An 18,644-nucleotide genomic window follows, 5' to 3' on the forward strand; every position below is an offset into this window, starting at 1 on the left:
CCAAAAGCATTTTTCAAGCTCAACGCTGCGATATGAAGATGCATTGAATCACCGGCCAACATCGGTGGGTGAATGGATGTGGTTGGCTTTTGAAGAATGCTTGGCTTCGGTTTGTTTCCGCTCTTTTAAAATGGATAAAACATCGAAGAGTTTTTGTCATTTTTTACGTTTGCGTTTTTAAACGGGAAAAGCACCACGAAAAGGATGCCACAGATCCTTTTTAGAACAGCAAAAAAAGAAACCAAAACAAAAACGAAACAAAACCAAAACATAAAACATAAATAAAAACCAAAAGAGAAGACTTTGATTTATATTGATTGTATTTAAAGTGCAAAACATATAATAAAAGCATAATTAAAGCGAAGGATTTTGAGCAGATTTAATATGAACTAAGTGAAAAGATTTAACAAGATTAAGAAATACGAGAACAAATTCAAATGCATTTGTCGCTGAAAAGACTTGAAAGTAAATTTCGATTTAAATACATTTATTGAGGACAAGACGAAGATGCAGCTGTCAAAGCGACGAGAAGGGAAACCCGTAAACAAATTGCAAACATAGTATTTAGGCTTAGAGAATTTAAATTATAAAAGGAAAACAAAAAACAAACGAAGACCCCAGAGAATTGCAACAAAAAACAAAAAAAAGAAAACGATACAAAAGTCAAATGCAAAGTAAGAAAAACCAAAGGGTTGAATGAAAAACATTTTAGCCAATTAAGCCACACACACACACACCCTCACAAAAACTGAAGCAAATCAACACAGTCGTAATCGTAATGAGAAAATTGAAATGAAAACAGCAATGAAAATGTTTAGTTCGTAGGAAGTACACTGAAAAAATACATAAAGATACCATACAAAATCCACATACACATTAACGAAAAATAGCAAAAATTTAGTCAAAATGTTAAATGGTAAACTAAATGAAAACGAAATAATAATGATGCAAATGAAATTAAATTGGGCTCCGAGCCTCCACAAAGAATCCAATCAGCAAATACAAGCAAACTAAAATTAACTCAAAGCAAAGCAAACTCAACACGTTAAAGCGGGCAAACATTAAATTAAATTATAAATAAAAAACTATGCAAAGAAAACAAATTAAATGAAAGTACATAAGCATTAAAAAAGCAACACAAACCAAAAAAAAGACAACACCTTCTAGCAGAATTACAATAATAATTAAGAACTTCACTTTGAACACTTTAAGAATCGAGAAACGATGACAACAGAATTATAGTTAAACAAAGAAAGCCTATCCCCAGCCCAGAATCCCATAGACAAAGGCACAATTTTTGAGAACTCAATTACTGAATACATTTGATTTCCCTACGTCTCAATACCCTATGGTTTTCAATTTTGTAGGACGAATTTTTAGCAAGAAGAACAAAAAAAAATATATAGTCGAATACAATGAAAATTCTACCAGATGAGAAATAATAATTAATTGGTTGTGAATGCAGCTTGGATGTTAATTCGATTCAGGAACAATGAAATCCCCAATTGCTGAACGTTTGTTTATTCTTCTGGCCGCACACTGTTCGTGCGAGTGGCGATTGTCTTTTTTTCAGTGTACTTGCAGGCATTGCTCACACGCATTCATTTTTTACTCTTCCCCCTCCCAGAAAACCTCATAAACTCATTGAACCATGTAGCAACAAATCGAAACATAATCAAAACATTTTTTAGGTTTCCAATCAAATTGAATTGAATATACAACAAAAAAGTAAACTTGAATTAAACGATGAGAAAAACTAAGAAAAACGTAATAATTGAAACTACAGACCATAGACAGCTATATGATGTGAAGTAAATAGAAATTCTAAATGTATACAACAGTCTAATGATAGATCTTCATCTCATCGTCGATGAGAAAGATGAGGAAGATGAAAGCTAATCAAACACGGGACAAAACAAGGAGAAATTTACCAAATACCAAATCACAACATTTTAACATAATTTTTACAGTTTGTATAAGTTCGACAGAGGCAACGTACATGAATAATAATTAATAATAAACAAAAAACCAAAACTCAACCGGAGACGGTGCAGTCAGTTGGAAGACTTTAGCGAAATGAAATAGTTAAATTATGAAACTCATTTGATGGCGAATGAACGTGGCGTGAAACTTTTTGTACGCATTTGACTATTTTTAAAGCATTTTTATTAAATATATATACATAGTCACTATTATACGAATGTTTGAGAGCCAAACAATGTACTCATTTAATTAAGTTCACGTGCAAACAACGCACTGGAATCTCTTTTAACAAATTGTTATCGGATATTTGATTTGTTTGAGCGTATTGTTAGTTATATGTATCTCTTATCACAATTTCCTTTCGACAAGCGAACGAGGCAGTAGGAAAAACGAGGGTAACAATTGCATATTTAATACAATTTATAAGTCAGCCACACACGCAAACCAAATTCGATACAGAAATCAATAGCAAAATGCAGCAGCATTGGAAACAAATGTAGCCATTTGCGAATGGACAACAGCAGCATCCAACATTAAAATTCAATTTTTATTGTAAACCTAATTAGCAGCTGCAACAAGAAAAACAAAAATATATTACAACAGAAACGAACATGCAATGGATGTTAATACTTTTTGAGAACGAGAAAAAAAAAACAAAAATATGCAACAGTAAAGAAAAAGAAATACACAATGATTATACAATTGCAAATGCAACTTAACACTCAACATAAGGATAGTGAAAATGTGTGACAAATGATTAAATTACGAAATCCTTTTGAAGTGAAAACAAATGAAAATAAAATGTGAAATTTAAAATGAAACCAACATGGAATGGCTTTTTATTGATTCGCTTCTGGGCATTTCAGGTCTCGAAAACGGATGTTCATTTGTCTGGATTTTAAGCTTTGATTTTATTTTCAAATTCATCCTTTTGCTCGACATTTAAAAAGTACGTTATTAGTGCTGCCACATGGTTTTTAAAATGTAGAACCCGAATTATACACGCCAGGTGGCGTGTTTCTCATTGAAAGTTGCCACATAAGACTTTTAAATTGCTTGGCGCGCATAGCTGGCAAGTATTTTACTAATAGAGAAAAGTTGTTTTGGTTTGGATGCCACGTGCCACGTGTAGTGCAGCAATTTCCATTATTATTACAACTCACTGTCCCACAAATGACACTTGATGTTTGTATAAATAATTTTTATTGTTTAACATAATGAAATTGGTACTAAAACGTACTATGTCCTACGGCGTACAAAACTGTAAGTGTTCTTTTCTAAGTAATGTAACCTCTCCGTGTTGGAATGCCGAAGATGTGCTTTGCTTCAAGAATCGTGAGTTTCTTTCAATTTATAATACCTCTTTTATTTCATAGTGCTCTTTTGGGATAAATAAATATAAGATGTTGAGGCACCGACCCACGTGGCGGTAAACAAAACAAGTTATGGAATTGGTGTGTACTAGGGTAAAATAGCTAATAGTCGATCAGTCTCCAACACAAAACGGGCTACCTGCTGTGTGTGTTCTCTTCCCTTATCTTATCTAGCGCTTGCTTCCTCGGCCAATATCTACAGCTGTTCGCTTGGCACACTCACTAGCTTCGGGCTACAATTGGTTAGGCTTAGGTGTCTTACGAGTACGTACGATAAACTAAATTTAGGCCTTAACTAAAGTGATAACAATTAAATGTGTGTGTGTGTCTGTGCCTGTGTGGCTGGCACACATCCACCGCATCCGCCTAGTTGGGCAGCAGCTCGGCCAGCTGATTCTGCAGACTGGTCGCCAGTGTGTCGGGGAACTTGATGTCGAAGGACACGATCAGATCGCCGCGCCTCGAGGGCTCCTTGGGCACGGGCAGACCTAGTCCGCTGATCCTGCGCGTTGTGGTGGGCTTGATGATCTCGTGATTTGCGTTCACCTGTATTCTACTGCCCTGCAGCGTGGGTACACTAACCAGTGCTCCGCATAAGGCCTGCTTCAGACTGACCTGGGCTGTGTACTTCAGATCGATGCCCTCGCGTTTGAACAGCGAATGCGGCTTGTCGCGTATGATGAAGATGATGTCAGCTGGTATCTTGTTTGGCGCCGCATCGCCCTCCTTGGGGAAGGTAATCTTGGTACCGGCCTTCCAGCCCGGTTTCACTGTGATGCTCAGCACCTTCTCCTCCTTGAACGGGCCATTTTTTCCGGTGGCCATGCGTGAGATTTTCATCTTCTTGGTGCATCCCTTGTCCACTTCTTCCAGCGACACGTACAGATCATGCTCGATGGGCGGATCCTGTTGCTGCTGGCGCTTGCGACTGGGTGCTTGGGCATTGAAGGACTGCGACCGGAAGGCTCCAGCCATAGGATTGCCCGGGAAACCGCCAAGCAGATCGTCGCCGCCAATGTTCATAAATATCTCGTTGGTATTGCCGCCCTGACCGCCACTAAACATGTTATCACTGCCGGTAAAGAAGACGCCAAACGGATCTGACGATCCAAAGAACTGGGCAAATGTGGCCCTCGGATCGCCGTGGAACTGATAGCTGTACGCTCCCGGCTGGCCGCCGCCATCTGGTCCCGGCTGTCCGCCCTTCAGTCCATCCTCACCGTACTTGTCGAAGATGTCGCGCTTCTTTTTGTCCGATAGCACCTCGTACGCCTCGGCGATCTCCTTGAAGCGCTCCTCCGCCTGCGGGCTCTTGTTCTTGTCGGGATGGTATTTCAGGGCTAGTTTGCGGTAGGCCTTCTTGATCTCATCGTCGCTGGCCTTGCGGTCGATGCCCAGAATCTTGTAGAAGTTTTTGCCCATTTCTCACTGCTGAAATTGTAGGAAACACGAACACTTTAGATTAGAATGAAAACTGATTGCCTGCCTGTTGGTTGGTTGTGCTTGTTGGGGCGATGGAAAGTGCTAGAAGCACAGCAGTTGTGCAACTGCCGTGTTGTCATGCGAGTGACGTAGCCACCACCACAGAGTGCTCCGTGCTCAATGTGTAGAGGGCAGATCATACGCATGATGCGCCCCCACATGTGGCAATATGCCCACGTAAACTTACCTCAAAATTGTAATCCGTAAAAGTCCAAAAATCCAAATGGGAGAAGTGCAAAATGCAATAGCAGAGTGCAGCAGTTGGTATTCTTTCACTGTGTATTCACACTATTTTTAATTTCACGGGCCAATGTTCTTGAAATATTTATGAGGTTCTTCTTTTTCTCGCAATTGATTCAATTGTTCTTTTCGCTCTTTCTTTATCCCACCAAATGTGGCTTGCGCACTAAAAACACACCCTACTTTCTTCTTCGCGTACCTTTCTCTTCAAAAATTTGTTTGATAATGAGCGGCATTCACACGTCAACCTCCTTTTATAGGTTTTCACTCGTCTCCGTCGAAGTTTCTGGATGATTCTCGTTTTTTAGGGTTGTATCTCGAACACGTTTGAATGCGAATGACAACGAAAGCGTGACTGCGAACGATGTGGGGAGACAAAATCACACATATCGCATAGAACTATCGGTTCTGGATGGTTATAGATCGATCTACCTATTTTTGGCGAAAAAATAAGGGATGTACGTTGCGATATTTTTTTAATATTTTTCAATTTAAAAAAAAAAACTTAACAATCGATAGAATAATATATTGACTTAATAATTATTTTTAGATAAAATAAATTAAAAAACCGCCGATAGGCGTCGAATAAATGTAGTGCAAAATTTGAATAATAAAAATTTTAACAAAGTAAAAAGATATTTTTCAATGTCTAATTAAATTATTTGTGTAATACTCAGACCAACTTATAAGTAAATCAGAAAAGTAACTGAAAATTAAAATAAAGAAATGTTTTAAACGCTGCCAGTGTGACCCTAAGACGTAGACTTAGCGATTACCGCAGTTCAAAGGCGTTTGGTATTTCGCAGACAGCGGCGGACAGTCACACTGAAACGAGCGAGTCTGGCAAAACAGCCGAACGGAACAACAAAAAACATTTGTAAAAATGAACCGTCGAGGCTCGTTTTAAGCGGATTCACAGCGCATTTTGAGCGTAGTCAGGACGTAGGAACAGCCAAGCAGGCCGGGATTAGGACCGGAGGAGCAGGATCATCGGGCCTGCAGAGCCGCAACCCACACTCACACACACACGCAACCGTATACCGCAGTATTTTCACACACACACTTGAGGTGAGTGAGATGGAGGTACACACATACACACACACAAAGAAGAAAACATACAGAGAAGAAAACAAGGCGCCCCTCGAATTTTTGCGACATATGGACGCGCCTCGCTAAGGACTAATTTACCAGCGCGAAGGACATCCATTGGGTGGCACTTTTTGGGGCAAGCCCCAGCCGACATATGCGTGTCACGTTCCACATAGTCGAAGCCTTGACCGATCGCCCCGCCCACCGACCACCGCCCCCCGATGCGATGGAAGTGTTGCGCAAACGAATGTGACCCTTAACCCTTGCCCAACCTCCCAAAGAGTATCCTTTGGCATGGCGCCTGTTCAAAGGATGTCCCACTGCAGCACTGCCGCAACGACGGCAGACCCATAAAAATAGTCATTCATTCCCGCAACTAGAGAGATGTGCCAGAAGAGAGCACACGGCCGACATTAATAGCACTTTCGCTGTAAGCCCAAACATATCGCCTATATTCATTGAGTAATCCGCCTGGGTGCTAGGGGCCTTAAAGTTCCCCCAGAGAACTGCCCACCCACAGCATTGTCCGGCGATAATCGTTATCACTTGCAGTTCGTGAGTGGTCATTGCTATTCGCAAAAGGGAAGTGCACACAGTTTGTTAATAGATCCCTGATTGCACACCAGTCAGCTGCTAATATTACTCTGTGCTGTTCTGTAGAACAAATCGTTTGGGCGGTGCAGCAATCCTTGTATCTTCATTCAAGTTCTAGAGTCCGTGTATTTGTATATATATTTATATATCCCAAAGATGTAGAGGCTATATAAAAGTAATGTTTTCATATCGATGTGTAAGCCAGTTAAGTGAACTGTTTTAACCAAGTCTCATTTTTATAGTGCATCCCGCTAAGAACGTAGCACGTAGCTCACTTTGAAAAAGATCGGGCGCCAGATCGGGTTGTATATCTTCGGATCGCATCGGAATCGGCATCCCAATCGGCCAGTACACGCGTGAACTATGCCGTGCGTTGACGGTGCGGTCTTCTAGTTCGGAAAGATTTCGGCACACTCAGATCAGACGGTAAAACTCACCCAAAAACGTTGCGTATAGACCACGGATATATACACACTTATTCACACAACATTGGAAGCTCCAATTAAAGTTGTACGACGCCTAAGAATAGAAACCATTTCGTAATGGAGATTTTGTGCTCGAAATGCATTATATGATCGAGAATCCTACAACTTCCGGCACCCAGCAGTCATATCTCAGTCATCTCATGGTTTTTTTATGTAGATCACATAGATTTCGCAGTACCGAAATAGTTCAAAAATAGCACAAATATATGCGAGCATGGCTGTGCTCCTCCTGCCTGCCGTCCCCTAGTATCGTCTATATGGCATAGATAACTCGCGATATCGGTTTCTGTAATACCCGACCAACACAAACAATGACCAAAAGATCATCGTCATCATGTAAATATTGAGTGGTGGGAAAGGGGGCCCCCAATGTGTTGAAAGTGCCTGACCATTCTGATGGATAGACACATTCTACCAGTCTGTGCGCTTCTCTGAATCTCTGAAAACCTTCGCATTCACAAATAGCCAGATATACGCGTATTCAAGACGCTCCCAAAGCTGTCTTATATCGTGCTCCTCTCGCCTGTGTGCTTTTTCCGACCGCATCGATGTGTCGTTGTGTCGCCGTCGTCGTAGTCGTCGTCGCCTGTTTTTATTTTTAGCAGCATGGGTTTCTTATTTTGTTATTTTGATTTCTGCTGGCCGACGTGTATTAGCATTTTTGGATCCCCATCTCACTCGCTCGCTTGCCGGGCAATACGGTTTGTGTTTGGACCATCCAACATGTGTTTGAACGCTGCAAACTGCAGCGCATTCACATTGCACATCGTGAATGTGCATCCTCCATTCGGTGGAGACCCAAAATATAGCTGGCTGGTTGTCTGTCTATTTTGTGGTTATTTCGGTGCAGCGAGTTGGAAAAACATTGCAAATACCCCGGCCGCAATTGCTTGCGACACTCAATTAAATGCTGAGCAATTGGAATCACTAAAAATTAATGCCAAAATAGATATTCGAAAAATTTATTTTAAGTTCAATTGACATCGAATATTTTTACCAAAATGTATACCTAATATTCAGCATCTGCTTTCTTTAAATCTGTCGAGTTCTACAAATATTTCTAGAATAATTCTCAGTTTTTCTCTTAAGTCCGATAAGTATTAATCGGTACATATGGATATGCCCACCGCCCACTTGCAATTTGCGCACTGCCGAATTGGAGGCGCCAGATATTCGTCCGTATAATAGCCACCACTTCCGTTACAGAGTCTTGCGGGGACCCACAAAGAAAGCCAGCAGAAGCATGGAGCGACATTTGCACTGAAATTTATGCATTCGGTACACCCGATGTAGTGATGATGATGTCGATGGTAGCCAAATGGAGGCAAATAACAATTCCCGTAGCATCCTCCGGAGGCAACTGATGGTCGGTTGTTTACGAAATTCCGCTGCGCGTTAGTCACGACGTCGATTTCGGGGGGCAGTCCATGCTCGATTGGGTGTACGTGCTATATGTGTATATCTATAAAGATACATATATATATATATATATATTCAGCAACTGGTGCTGGCCCGTACAAATAAGGCGCGAAAAGCAAACCCGGAGCACGTCAATATCAGTGGCCAGAGGGATGGGAGGGACTCTTCTTGGTTTCTGCCGCTTTATTCGCGAATGGGGTCGAAAACAAGAAAATTTCGCAGTAATTCGGGGCTGGGCATCTCTTCCTTATTTACTATGGGCCATGGCACGCCAAAAGAAGCTTCGTCATGGACAGCAACTTGGCCCCGCCGGAGACGTCAAAGGTGTCGTGTCACCTTCTTTATTCTAAAATTAAGAAATAGGAAAAGAAAACTCCACACAAAATTCATGAGTAGAGCTCAACGTTTCGCTTACAATCTATTTGCAGGTTTTTCTCCACCACCACTTGATTCATCCGCAGCCTGGACATGACGGATAAGGAGAGCGAGCAGTGCACCGTCTCGGTCTTTGACCAGACACCCGGTTCGGAGCAAAAGAAGATCAATGTAGTGGTCCGCTCCCACTTTACGGTGAACCGCGTGATTGACCTAATCGGCACCCAGTTCTCGTACGGGAAGTTCGAGCTGTTGCTGCAACCGCACGATAACAAGAATCTGGTAAATAAAAATAGCTCATCTTATGGTTGTAAATGAAGCACTAATAAAATCCCATCTACTTCAGGTTAATCTGAATGCCCTAGAATCCCATCTGATGTACGAAGTGGATGGATTTGAGCCCCAGCTTAAGAATCACTTGATCCTGCTGCCCTCCGGCAGCTGGGATGGCGACGTTACCAAACGCTTTGAGTTACCCATTAAAAAAGTGGTAATCAAAAAGGTAATGAAGTCAGACGGAGAGAAGGCCAAGAGTCCTGCCACTGGCGAGAAGAAGAAACGCGTAGTTGGTGAGAAAACCAAAAAGAAGCCAGCATCGGGATCTTCCTCTCCAAGCAAGACAAAAACGGCGAATGAGGACTCCTTGGCTAAGACCAGCATCAGTTCGGAATCAAGCCCTGAAAAGAGTTCCAAGATCAAGAGCACTGACGAAAACATCTCTAAGCCCGTTTTGGAACAAGCTCCCAGGGCTAGCCCTGAAGAAAGCCCCGAGCTATCTACAGAGACAAGCTCGAAAATCACTTCTTCGGAGAGTCCTGTTGCCAAGAAAACGGCCAAGGTCACTTCTAAACCGACCCTAGAGTTGCTGAGTCCCATCAAGCCGTCATCACCCATTAAAGAGCTTGACTGCGAACCAGTAGACACTCTGAGCAAGCAACAACTCTCTGAGCAACTGCAGCTGTATCCACAAGGTAGAAACCTAATCTCACCGGTGGACGATGCTCCTTCCGATCTTTTTATCTCGGATGCCGAACAGTTGTCGGATGACGATCTGGCACTGGGCGCATCTGCTAGTCCGACAATGCTGGGACCGGGCTACGATTTCGGAGCTCCGACCGGCGACTCAGACGTCGAGGGTGTAACCGGAGTGGTAGACCCATCTACAATTGGAACAGACGATGGTACGTACCCGGCTCTGTCAAACTTCTATCGTCGAAAGTATGGAGGCGATGAGGTGCCGGCATGGCAGAGAGTCAACACAACGGCTGCGGACTTCGTGTCCTCGGCAACCACAGAAACAGAGGCAGAGCCAAGGCAGACGAGCGTCGGACCCAGGGGATATGTTGGTTTGGTCAACCAAGCCATGACCTGCTATCTAAACAGCTTGCTGCAGGCACTCTTTATGACACCCGAGTTCCGAAATGCTCTGTACCGCTGGGAGTTCGACAATGACAACGAGGCCAAGAACATACCATACCAACTGCAAAAGCTCTTCCTTAACTTGCAGACGTCGCCCAAAGCGGCGGTAGAAACCACTGACCTGACCCGCAGCTTTGGGTGGGACTCGACGGAGGCCTGGCAGCAGCATGATATCCAGGAACTGTGCCGAGTTATGTTCGACGCTCTAGAGCACAAATTCAAGAACACTAAGCAGGCAAATCTCATCTCAAATCTGTACGAGGGCAAGATGAACGATTACGTGAAGTGCCTGGAGTGCAATACGGAAAAGACGCGCGAGGACACCTTCCTAGATATCCCGCTCCCTGTGCGACCCTTTGGAAGCAGCTCCGCATACGGGAGTATCGAGGAAGCTCTGCGAGCCTTCGTCCAGCCCGAGACTCTCGATGGAAATAACCAGTATCTGTGCGAGAAGTGCAAGAAGAAATGCGACGCCCACAAGGGGCTGCACTTTAAGTCCTTCCCCTACATCCTCACGCTACACCTTAAACGCTTCGACTTTGATTACCAAACCATGCACCGCATTAAATTAAACGACAGGTGAGTCTTATTGCCATAATCCACAATCATGTAATTCAATGCTCGCCCTCTATTTCAGAGTGACCTTCCCTCAGACGCTCAACCTGAACACGTTCATTAACCGAAGCGGAAACAGCGGTGAGCAAAACTCTCAGCTGAACGGCACCGTGGACGATTGCAGCACGGCGGACAGTGGATCCGCCATGGAGGACGATAACCTAAGCAGTGGCGTGGTGACCACAGCGAGCTCTAGTCAGCACGAGAACGATCTGAACGACGAGGATGAGGGCATCGACATGAGCAGCAGCACCAGCAAAAGCGCCAAGCAGGGATCCGGCCCGTATCTTTACGAACTGTTCGCCATCATGATTCATTCGGGCAGTGCTTCCGGTGGCCACTACTATGCTTATATTAAGGACTTCGACAACAACGAGTGGTTCTGTTTCAACGATCAGAACGTGACTAGTGTAGGTGTTTACGACACCTTCATGAATTGAAAATTTATTGACCGACTATCTATCCGTAGATCACCCAAGAGGACATCCAACGTTCGTTTGGCGGACCCAACGGCAGCTACTACTCCAGTGCCTACACCTCCAGCACCAACGCATACATGTTGATGTACCGGCAGGTGGACGCCAAAAGAAACGAGCAGGTCGCCAAGGTGGCCGACTTTCCTGAGCACATTAAAACCCTGCTACCAAAGCTGCACTCGGAGGAGGAGACACGCGGTACCCGCCTGGGCAGGCATATCACGGTTACGGACCTGGCACTTCCGGATTTGTACAAGCCCCGCGTCTACTTTTATAATCCCTCCCTGAAGAAGATGAAGATTACCAGAGTGTACGTATCGCAGAGTTTCAACATCAACCTGGTTCTCATGTCGGCATATGAGATGTTGAATGTGGAACAGTTCGCGCCGCTTTCCCGCTGTCGCTTGGTCGCCTACAACTCCTCGATGGACACGATTATACAGTCCCTAGAGAGTTGCACAGATCCAGCATTGACCGAACTGCGCGCGGCACAGAACTACAGTCTAGACTTCCTGCTGGAGTACCGGGCCGAAGACCAAGAGTTTGAGGTCTATCCGCCGGACGGCATTACGTGGTATGTGTTTAAGGTAGATCTATCGACCATGGCGATGGACGGTCCCTTCCTGGTTTACTCAGCAGCGCGGGAGCGGGAAGCCAGCGACGTCCTTCGCCGTTCGATCGCCCTCCGTTTGCACGTTAGCGAGCAGCAGTTCCTACTCGCCACAGTGCGCGGCACGGTGCCGAAGGCTTTCGTGGCCTACGATCCCCATCCGACGCCCGAGGCCCTTCAACACCTTCAGAACATGGCCAACACCCAGTTTAAGTCCATAACATTCTTCTACTTGAACGTACCCAACACGGATGCCGCCACCCTTGAGATGCTCGGTGTGCCCAGCGTTGAATCAATAGAGGTACGTTTTAGAACTTATAGATTTATAACTAAGGTTAATTTTCGGCTTTACTTTCAGTCCGCCAGTGGGGGTGATGTTGTGGATGCTGCAATGATGAATGGCGTGGCACCTGGCCACGTGTCCTCCAGCAACGACTGTGATTGGAGGCGCTACAAGCGAGATCTGCTGGAACCCATGACCCAACCCAGTCCCAGCCACGGTCACGAGTCCAACTCGGAGGACAGCAGTCTAAGTGACGGAGACCGAACTCTGGTGGAGACGGATAACCTGGCACATCGCGGTGGAGGCGACAGCCAATTCAGTTCCACCAGTCATTCGCCGCAGCTGTCTAGTCCGGAGGACGAAGCAGCCTCACACGATGCCATGATGCGGGTTCATGCCTACTGCAATGGAAACGGCAGTTATGCGGCGGCCGATGTGGTTGATCCCCTGCTCCTGCCCACCAGCACCAACCACTTTTTTTACGCTACAAAGGTCGAGTGCGTGGATGTGATCGGCACCGGGTCCAGTTCGGGTCACCAGTCCGACGAAGAGGCTCAGCTACGTAAGCCCACGCGTGCATATAAGCTGCTGGTGGGCACACACATGCGCATGGGCGCCTTTAAAAAACACATCGAGCAGCTTATCCAAGTGCCCACCGCCTACTTCAAACTGCAGCGGAAGCACGATAATAATCTCTCCAACAACCAGAACAACTCATTGGTCCATCTCATAGAAGGCGAAACACTGACGGTGGAGTTGGGTAAGACCCTGGAGCCGGACGAGTTCAAGGCCAAGATTCACTTTCTGCGACTGGCGGACATCGACAACGAGACGTCCAAACTGCCCTGTGTATGCGAGTGGGTCTACAACGCCAACACCACAGCGGAGCAGGCCAAGAAAGATCTGGTGGCCAAGCTGCACCGCATGGATGCCAAGTACGCCACGCTTTCTGTGCAGAACTGTCGCATTTGGCTGAAGGGCGGGCGTATTCCCATAAAGATTCTGTCTAACGATGAAACGCTCTACTGCGACATGCGCTCCACCATCGCAGCGGAGGTGGGTTTCCTTGTCGTTGTGATAACGAATAAACTTAACTGGGATTGTATTTTATTCCATTTCAGTTCATTGTGCAAGAGTGCGAGGTGGGAGTGGAGCCGCAGCCCAAGGACGATTCTCTGACTATATTCGTTAGGCGGTGGTGTCCGGCTAAAATGGAGTTTGGAAAGTTCCAAGAAATCACTTTGGACCGTACGTTTAAAATGTATATTGCCTTATAAGCAGTAAATTGAACTCGTATTTTTTGCAGAGGACAGCGAAATCAGACTTTCATTATCACAGATCAGCGACATCACAATAGACAAACTGAGCTATATGAAGGTACGTAATATTACGTTTTAGTGTACCTATCTCGATCTAAACTTCATTTGTCTTCTCTGCAGTTGAACAGCAACTTCCCCTGTACAAGCATATCAGCGTTGAGTGTGAACGAGTCCAGCAGTTGGTACTCCGTGCCCGCCACCCTGGACAAATATCCGCTTAACAACACACAGACGGGAAACATCTACCTATACAAGTAAGCGTGGATCACGTGGCAGTGGTATTTTCAGTTCCTAGACTAACCAATGCCTTCAACAGAGATAGGACGGTACCTGCGCGGGAGCTGACGCTGGAGGAGCGACGCACGATGAACGCCAGGGAGAAGGCACGACTGGATCGGGTGGGTTGCGTGTCCGCCACGCGGTACTCGCAGCGTCGGGAACGTGCCCTGAAGATCTACCTGGACTCTCCGGAGAAGTCAAGCAATGTGACCGCCTCGGCACCCATGGATGTGCATGTCAATAATTAGTCGGGCGAGTAGGAAACAGTCGCGATCATAAAAAAGTACACCAAACCATGTATGTAAGCGACGGCAGACCATTAAATCCCAGATCCTGTTTTAATCAGCGGCCACATATCTTTGTCGTCTGCAAGTGCTGGTCGTGTTTTCTACACTTTACCCGCAGCAATTGCGTTTTTTGTTGTTTTTTATTTTGTTTGACGCATGGGGAAAGGTCAGCAGGATGGGCAAAAGCGTACGGCATCGAATTGGTCTGGACTTGTTAGGAATGGATCTGGGATCGACAACTGGGGTGGCTAGCACAGCACTAAGTGACGTTTACCATAACGAAGTTATTCTTGCAACTTTCGTAATACAAGAGTTCAAAGATGAGACTGTAAAATTTAAAATAAACACGCAAGAAATCTAAATTACAAATTGTATAATGTGAATGTGAACATCAAAACTAAATTAAACATATAAAATAAACACAACTCTCAAGTGCATTTATTAGAATGAAAAGCGTCTCGAATTCGATTAGAATTGGGTGCCACATACATAAATGAAAAAGCGTTTGGCATTTATCGGCTGTTTTATAGAAAATGTTAATTTTATTTAATACCTACTACGCAGCGTTAATAACGTTTCACTTGAATTATATTTTAAGATCATTTAGCGTTAAAATTGTTACAATTTGACGACAGTTCTTGTTGTTTTGCTTATTCGTTGCGATGATGTTGAACAGACCGATAAACGAAGGCAGCTTATAGTAACGGAAATAAAGAGGTAAAGTTGGCGCGGAACCGACCGCCCTGGTTATGGATTGAGGATTTTTGGGGAAACTTATTTGCGTTTTATCCTCAAATTGTTGCCGTCTTCTGTTCTGTCCTGTTTTGTTGTCAAAAGGGCTTTAATACGCATCGAATTCGATAGTAAAAATCTGTGGAGCGGCAGCGGTAGGCAGCGCAATTGTTCACATTGGGTTTCCGTTGTTGGGTTGGCGGTGCGGATCATGATCAGCGGGGTGGTCTATGCCTTGGTCTCAACGGCCGGCGCCGTTTCCACCTTTGTCGCCGCTCCAGCTGCAGCCTTCTTGCCCTTACCCTTGCCCTTCACGGGACCCAAAGGCTGCGCGAGCAGAGTCTGAAAAAAGTTGGCATATTAATTAGTGCCCAGCGTGAAATCATGAGAAAAGTTGCAACTTACCTTCAGCTCCTCCTGCGCAACACTGTACTCGCTTACGTAGCTCTCCGCCTCGAATGGGATGCCGGTGACCAAGTTGACGCCGTTGGGCATGAGCAGAACCGTGTGCTTAAACTGCGCCACAATCTCGGCTGTAATTCAAGATTATTTAACTTAATTATGACTTCCGGTTAAAATGCGAACTTTATAAAGGTTGCTCAAACTAGTTTAATGCACATACTTTATGTGAAATTTGGTTGATAGGTGGATTGAATTGTGACAGTGCCATGTTCAGACAGAGGCCACACAGAGGCAACTGCTGAAGACGTCAAAGCCTGAGATTTGTTCTGGCAAAATGTCTGGCCGTACTTAGCACCCGAAGGTGTACCAAATCCGGAATTAAGTTCTGCCAACTAGCGTATTAGGATGAGTAATAAGTATCATACTTACATGGCTTCTCGTACAGCACTTGGAAGGGCTCAATCATCTTGTGCGAGACGCACTCAACAACGCCCATGCGGGCCTTGGTCTCCTCCTCGAAGCTGCGGATGTTGAATGGCATGTTTCCGTACTTAGTTTTTACCTCTGCCAGCAGAGCACGGGAAGCCTTCAGCTTGAGCATGTAGTTCTCCTCAGACTTCTTGTAAATGGAGACCTTGGTGTCCTTCTCGCGTCCCTGCAACGAATACGAAGGGTTAGCAATAATGTTTAGGCTGCGGAATTAGGTGAATATCCTGCTTATATTTGGCGTTCTCAGATCTCATAATCTTGCAATCTTCGGACAACAGCCGGCCGAAACTTGGTGTCTGCACGTGCCGGATTTTCGCATAAAAAATACGCCGAGCATACAAGTTGCTCTCGCAACAAACACCGCACTCCAGCCAAGTCAGCCTCAAGCGCGGGTTTTTAATCATTGAACAAATTAGTGGGGAAGCAGTGTTTTTTGATGACTACTAACCACTCCTTCGCCGGAGCTGACGATAACATCGATAGCATACACCTCGTACGTTTCGAAGGTGCACTTCTCATGTTCCTTGCGCTGCGCCTCGCTGGGGTTCTGTATGATCGTCTTCTCACCGTCAATTTTGAACTGCTTCAGCTCGTGACTGAGCATGCCCTCAATGGGCTTGCACTTGTACGACTCGCTGATTTGTTGCACTGCGTCGGTGAGGGAGTAGTTCTGCAAAGATATGGAATTTAGACATTAAGTTCAGCTGCCAACAGAAATAACAAAAACATTCCATTCCTCTTTGCCGAATCTTAATCACCTATCATACTATACTATAGATAACGCAAAATAACAATAAGCATTCATAAATTAATAATCGGGATTATCATTGCGATTGTGGACAACTTTAAAGACCGAACATTTCAAATATCTAAACTTGTTCAGTTCACGAAATCGACACTGTTCATCTCTGCAGACTTTGAGCTGTACTGAGCCACGAGTAAGGGCAGCAGACAATCCGTTGCCTGCAGATTACGATTCTGACCTATCTATACTCTGCAGATGTGGACAACTTTAAAGACCGAACACTTCTATAAAATGAACTTGTTCAGTTCACGAAATTGACACGTTTTCTATCCGCAGGTGTTGAGCTGAGCTGTGCCAGAGTTTAAGCGCAGTCAATCCGTTGCCTGCAGAAGAAGAAGCCTTGTGGACAACTGACAAGAAGCCTCCAGTCCTGAATAATAGGCCAGGCCGATTGCCAGCTGCCGCAGCTGATCTTTGCAAGTGTTGAGATGTTCAGTCGCTGGATAATCGCGTCAGACAATCCGTTTCTTGCAAGGATTACCAGAGGATTACCTAGGGGTAAGGGAGGACTCACATTGGCGCCGGATTTGAGCAGACGCAAGGCAGCCTGGACAGCCCAGTAGGCGGCGAGGATGACATCGGCTTGGCGTCCACTGATCTTCTGATCCGCTGCAGCGCCTACCACAATTGTGTGAGCGGCCACGGCAATAAAGCCATCGATGTGGGCTCCCAGGTCGCTGCAGAAAAGAAAGGTTACCAAATTAGTGGCGGTATATGTGGAATAAGAGTTAAAACTTACATTTTGACCACGTCACCGGCCTTTAACGTGTAGTCAGCATCGTTTTTGGCTGGCGAGAAGTGACAGACACAGTTGTTGACGGACAGACAGGTGGGAAAGGCGATGCCCTTCTTCAGGTCCTTCTCCTTTTTGTAAACCTGTTTGTGAAAGATCGATAAAAGCATTAGATTCGTTGCTCCTTCTACTATATATCAGTGATGGGTGCCCGGTGTGTCCTCAGATCTCATAATCTGTAAATCCTCGGGACCGTTTGGCGAGCACAAAAGCCGGGCACGTGGGGCATCGAAATCCCCGCGTGCGCCTGTCGACCACGAGGTGATCCCCAGCCCACACAGCACATGGCTCGCCATCGGGATACCCTCAAAGGTGTAGGTCTTAATCATTGGACATGAAATTGGCGCCAATGACCGCCAGGTGGCCACCACTTACTTTGCCGGTCTCCTCGGTGAGCTGATTGTCGCCCTGGGTACAGATCTCCCGGACGGAGGCATCAACCACACAGAGTCCAATTACCGCCTTGAGGGTTTCTAAAATTAAACAAGCAGACGGAGTCCAGAAATAGGCGGATTAACCAACGCGTGGCGCAGAAGGGAAAGCGGCATTTAGTGCATTGTGTAAGCGCCACGTAGCAGCGCCTCCAGGAATCGGTCTCCACCTCGCTGTTTCCGGCCAAAAAATACTTACTGTTGACGATTTCGCCGGCCAACTTGTACTTGGTCACCACCAAATCCTCGGCGATGGTCTTCTCGGGCTCCTTTTCCACATCTGCCATTGTACTTGACTCTAATAATTTTAAAATGGCGACTTAATGAAAATTCGACCGACTGAAACACCACGAGGTAATGAAAGTGTGGCCAAGCGCCGCCCAGGTATCGAAAGTTCCAGTGGCGTGGGGCAGTGCTCTCAACGACTGCTATGCCTTGACAACCCTGGCCAGATGGTCGGTTATCTTAAAATGTGTGTGAAAAAGCTGAACGAATGAATTTTCAATGACACTTTGAGCTATGTTAAATAAGAATATTTTATAATATCACACCTTGTAATCAATATAATGATATATTAACGTTTCAATACCAATACAGTTAGTACGTTTCGGTATTTTATTTAGTTACAAATAAAAGTATTTAGTTATTTAGTCTACAGTTAAAA

At 45.1% G+C, this 18,644-nt stretch overlaps 3 protein-coding genes across 5 annotated transcripts; 1 reads left to right on the forward strand and 2 right to left on the reverse strand.

Moving 5' to 3' along the window:
* Window positions 1-3,327: 3,327 nt before the first annotated feature.
* On the reverse strand, window positions 3,328-5,424 carry LOC6544677 (dnaJ protein homolog 1). The gene is made up of 2 exons (XM_001971977.3): window positions 5,026-5,424; window positions 3,328-4,787 (listed from the first exon to the last, which is right to left on the reverse strand). The coding sequence occupies exon 2, from the start codon at window positions 4,776-4,778 to the stop codon at window positions 3,723-3,725; it is 1,056 nt and encodes a 351-aa protein (XP_001972013.1). The 5' UTR covers window positions 4,779-4,787; window positions 5,026-5,424; the 3' UTR covers window positions 3,328-3,722.
* Window positions 5,425-5,846: 422 nt separating this feature from the next.
* LOC6544678 (ubiquitin carboxyl-terminal hydrolase 47) lies at window positions 5,847-14,393 on the forward strand. Of its 3 annotated transcripts, none has more exons than XM_026977546.1 (10): window positions 5,847-6,161; window positions 9,094-9,322; window positions 9,387-11,038; window positions 11,097-11,484; window positions 11,544-12,461; window positions 12,519-13,499; window positions 13,565-13,691; window positions 13,750-13,820; window positions 13,883-14,016; window positions 14,079-14,393. In XM_026977546.1, the coding sequence occupies exons 2-10, from the start codon at window positions 9,134-9,136 to the stop codon at window positions 14,287-14,289; spliced, it is 4,671 nt and encodes a 1,556-aa protein (XP_026833347.1). In that variant the 5' UTR covers window positions 5,847-6,161; window positions 9,094-9,133; the 3' UTR covers window positions 14,290-14,393. The 3 variants fall into 3 exon arrangements, with proteins under 3 accessions (XP_026833347.1, XP_015013855.1, XP_015013856.1); XM_015158369.2 differs by having other exon boundaries at window positions 5,847-6,146; XM_015158370.2 differs by lacking the exon at window positions 5,847-6,161 and adding an exon at window positions 7,034-7,187.
* Window positions 14,394-14,844: 451 nt separating this feature from the next.
* On the reverse strand, window positions 14,845-18,525 carry LOC6544679 (proliferation-associated protein 2G4). The gene is made up of 8 exons (XM_001971979.3): window positions 18,180-18,525; window positions 17,925-18,022; window positions 17,496-17,632; window positions 17,271-17,433; window positions 16,400-16,621; window positions 15,892-16,117; window positions 15,466-15,593; window positions 14,845-15,402 (listed from the first exon to the last, which is right to left on the reverse strand). The coding sequence occupies exons 1-8, from the start codon at window positions 18,265-18,267 to the stop codon at window positions 15,289-15,291; spliced, it is 1,176 nt and encodes a 391-aa protein (XP_001972015.1). The 5' UTR covers window positions 18,268-18,525; the 3' UTR covers window positions 14,845-15,288.
* Between the last annotated feature and the right edge of the window lie 119 nt (window positions 18,526-18,644).

The sequence above is a fragment of the Drosophila erecta genome, unplaced genomic scaffold (genome assembly GCF_003286155.1).
Source record: "Drosophila erecta strain 14021-0224.00,06,07 unplaced genomic scaffold, DereRS2 tig00000021-arrow-pilon, whole genome shotgun sequence".
NCBI classification, from domain to species: domain Eukaryota; kingdom Metazoa; phylum Arthropoda; class Insecta; order Diptera; family Drosophilidae; genus Drosophila; species Drosophila erecta.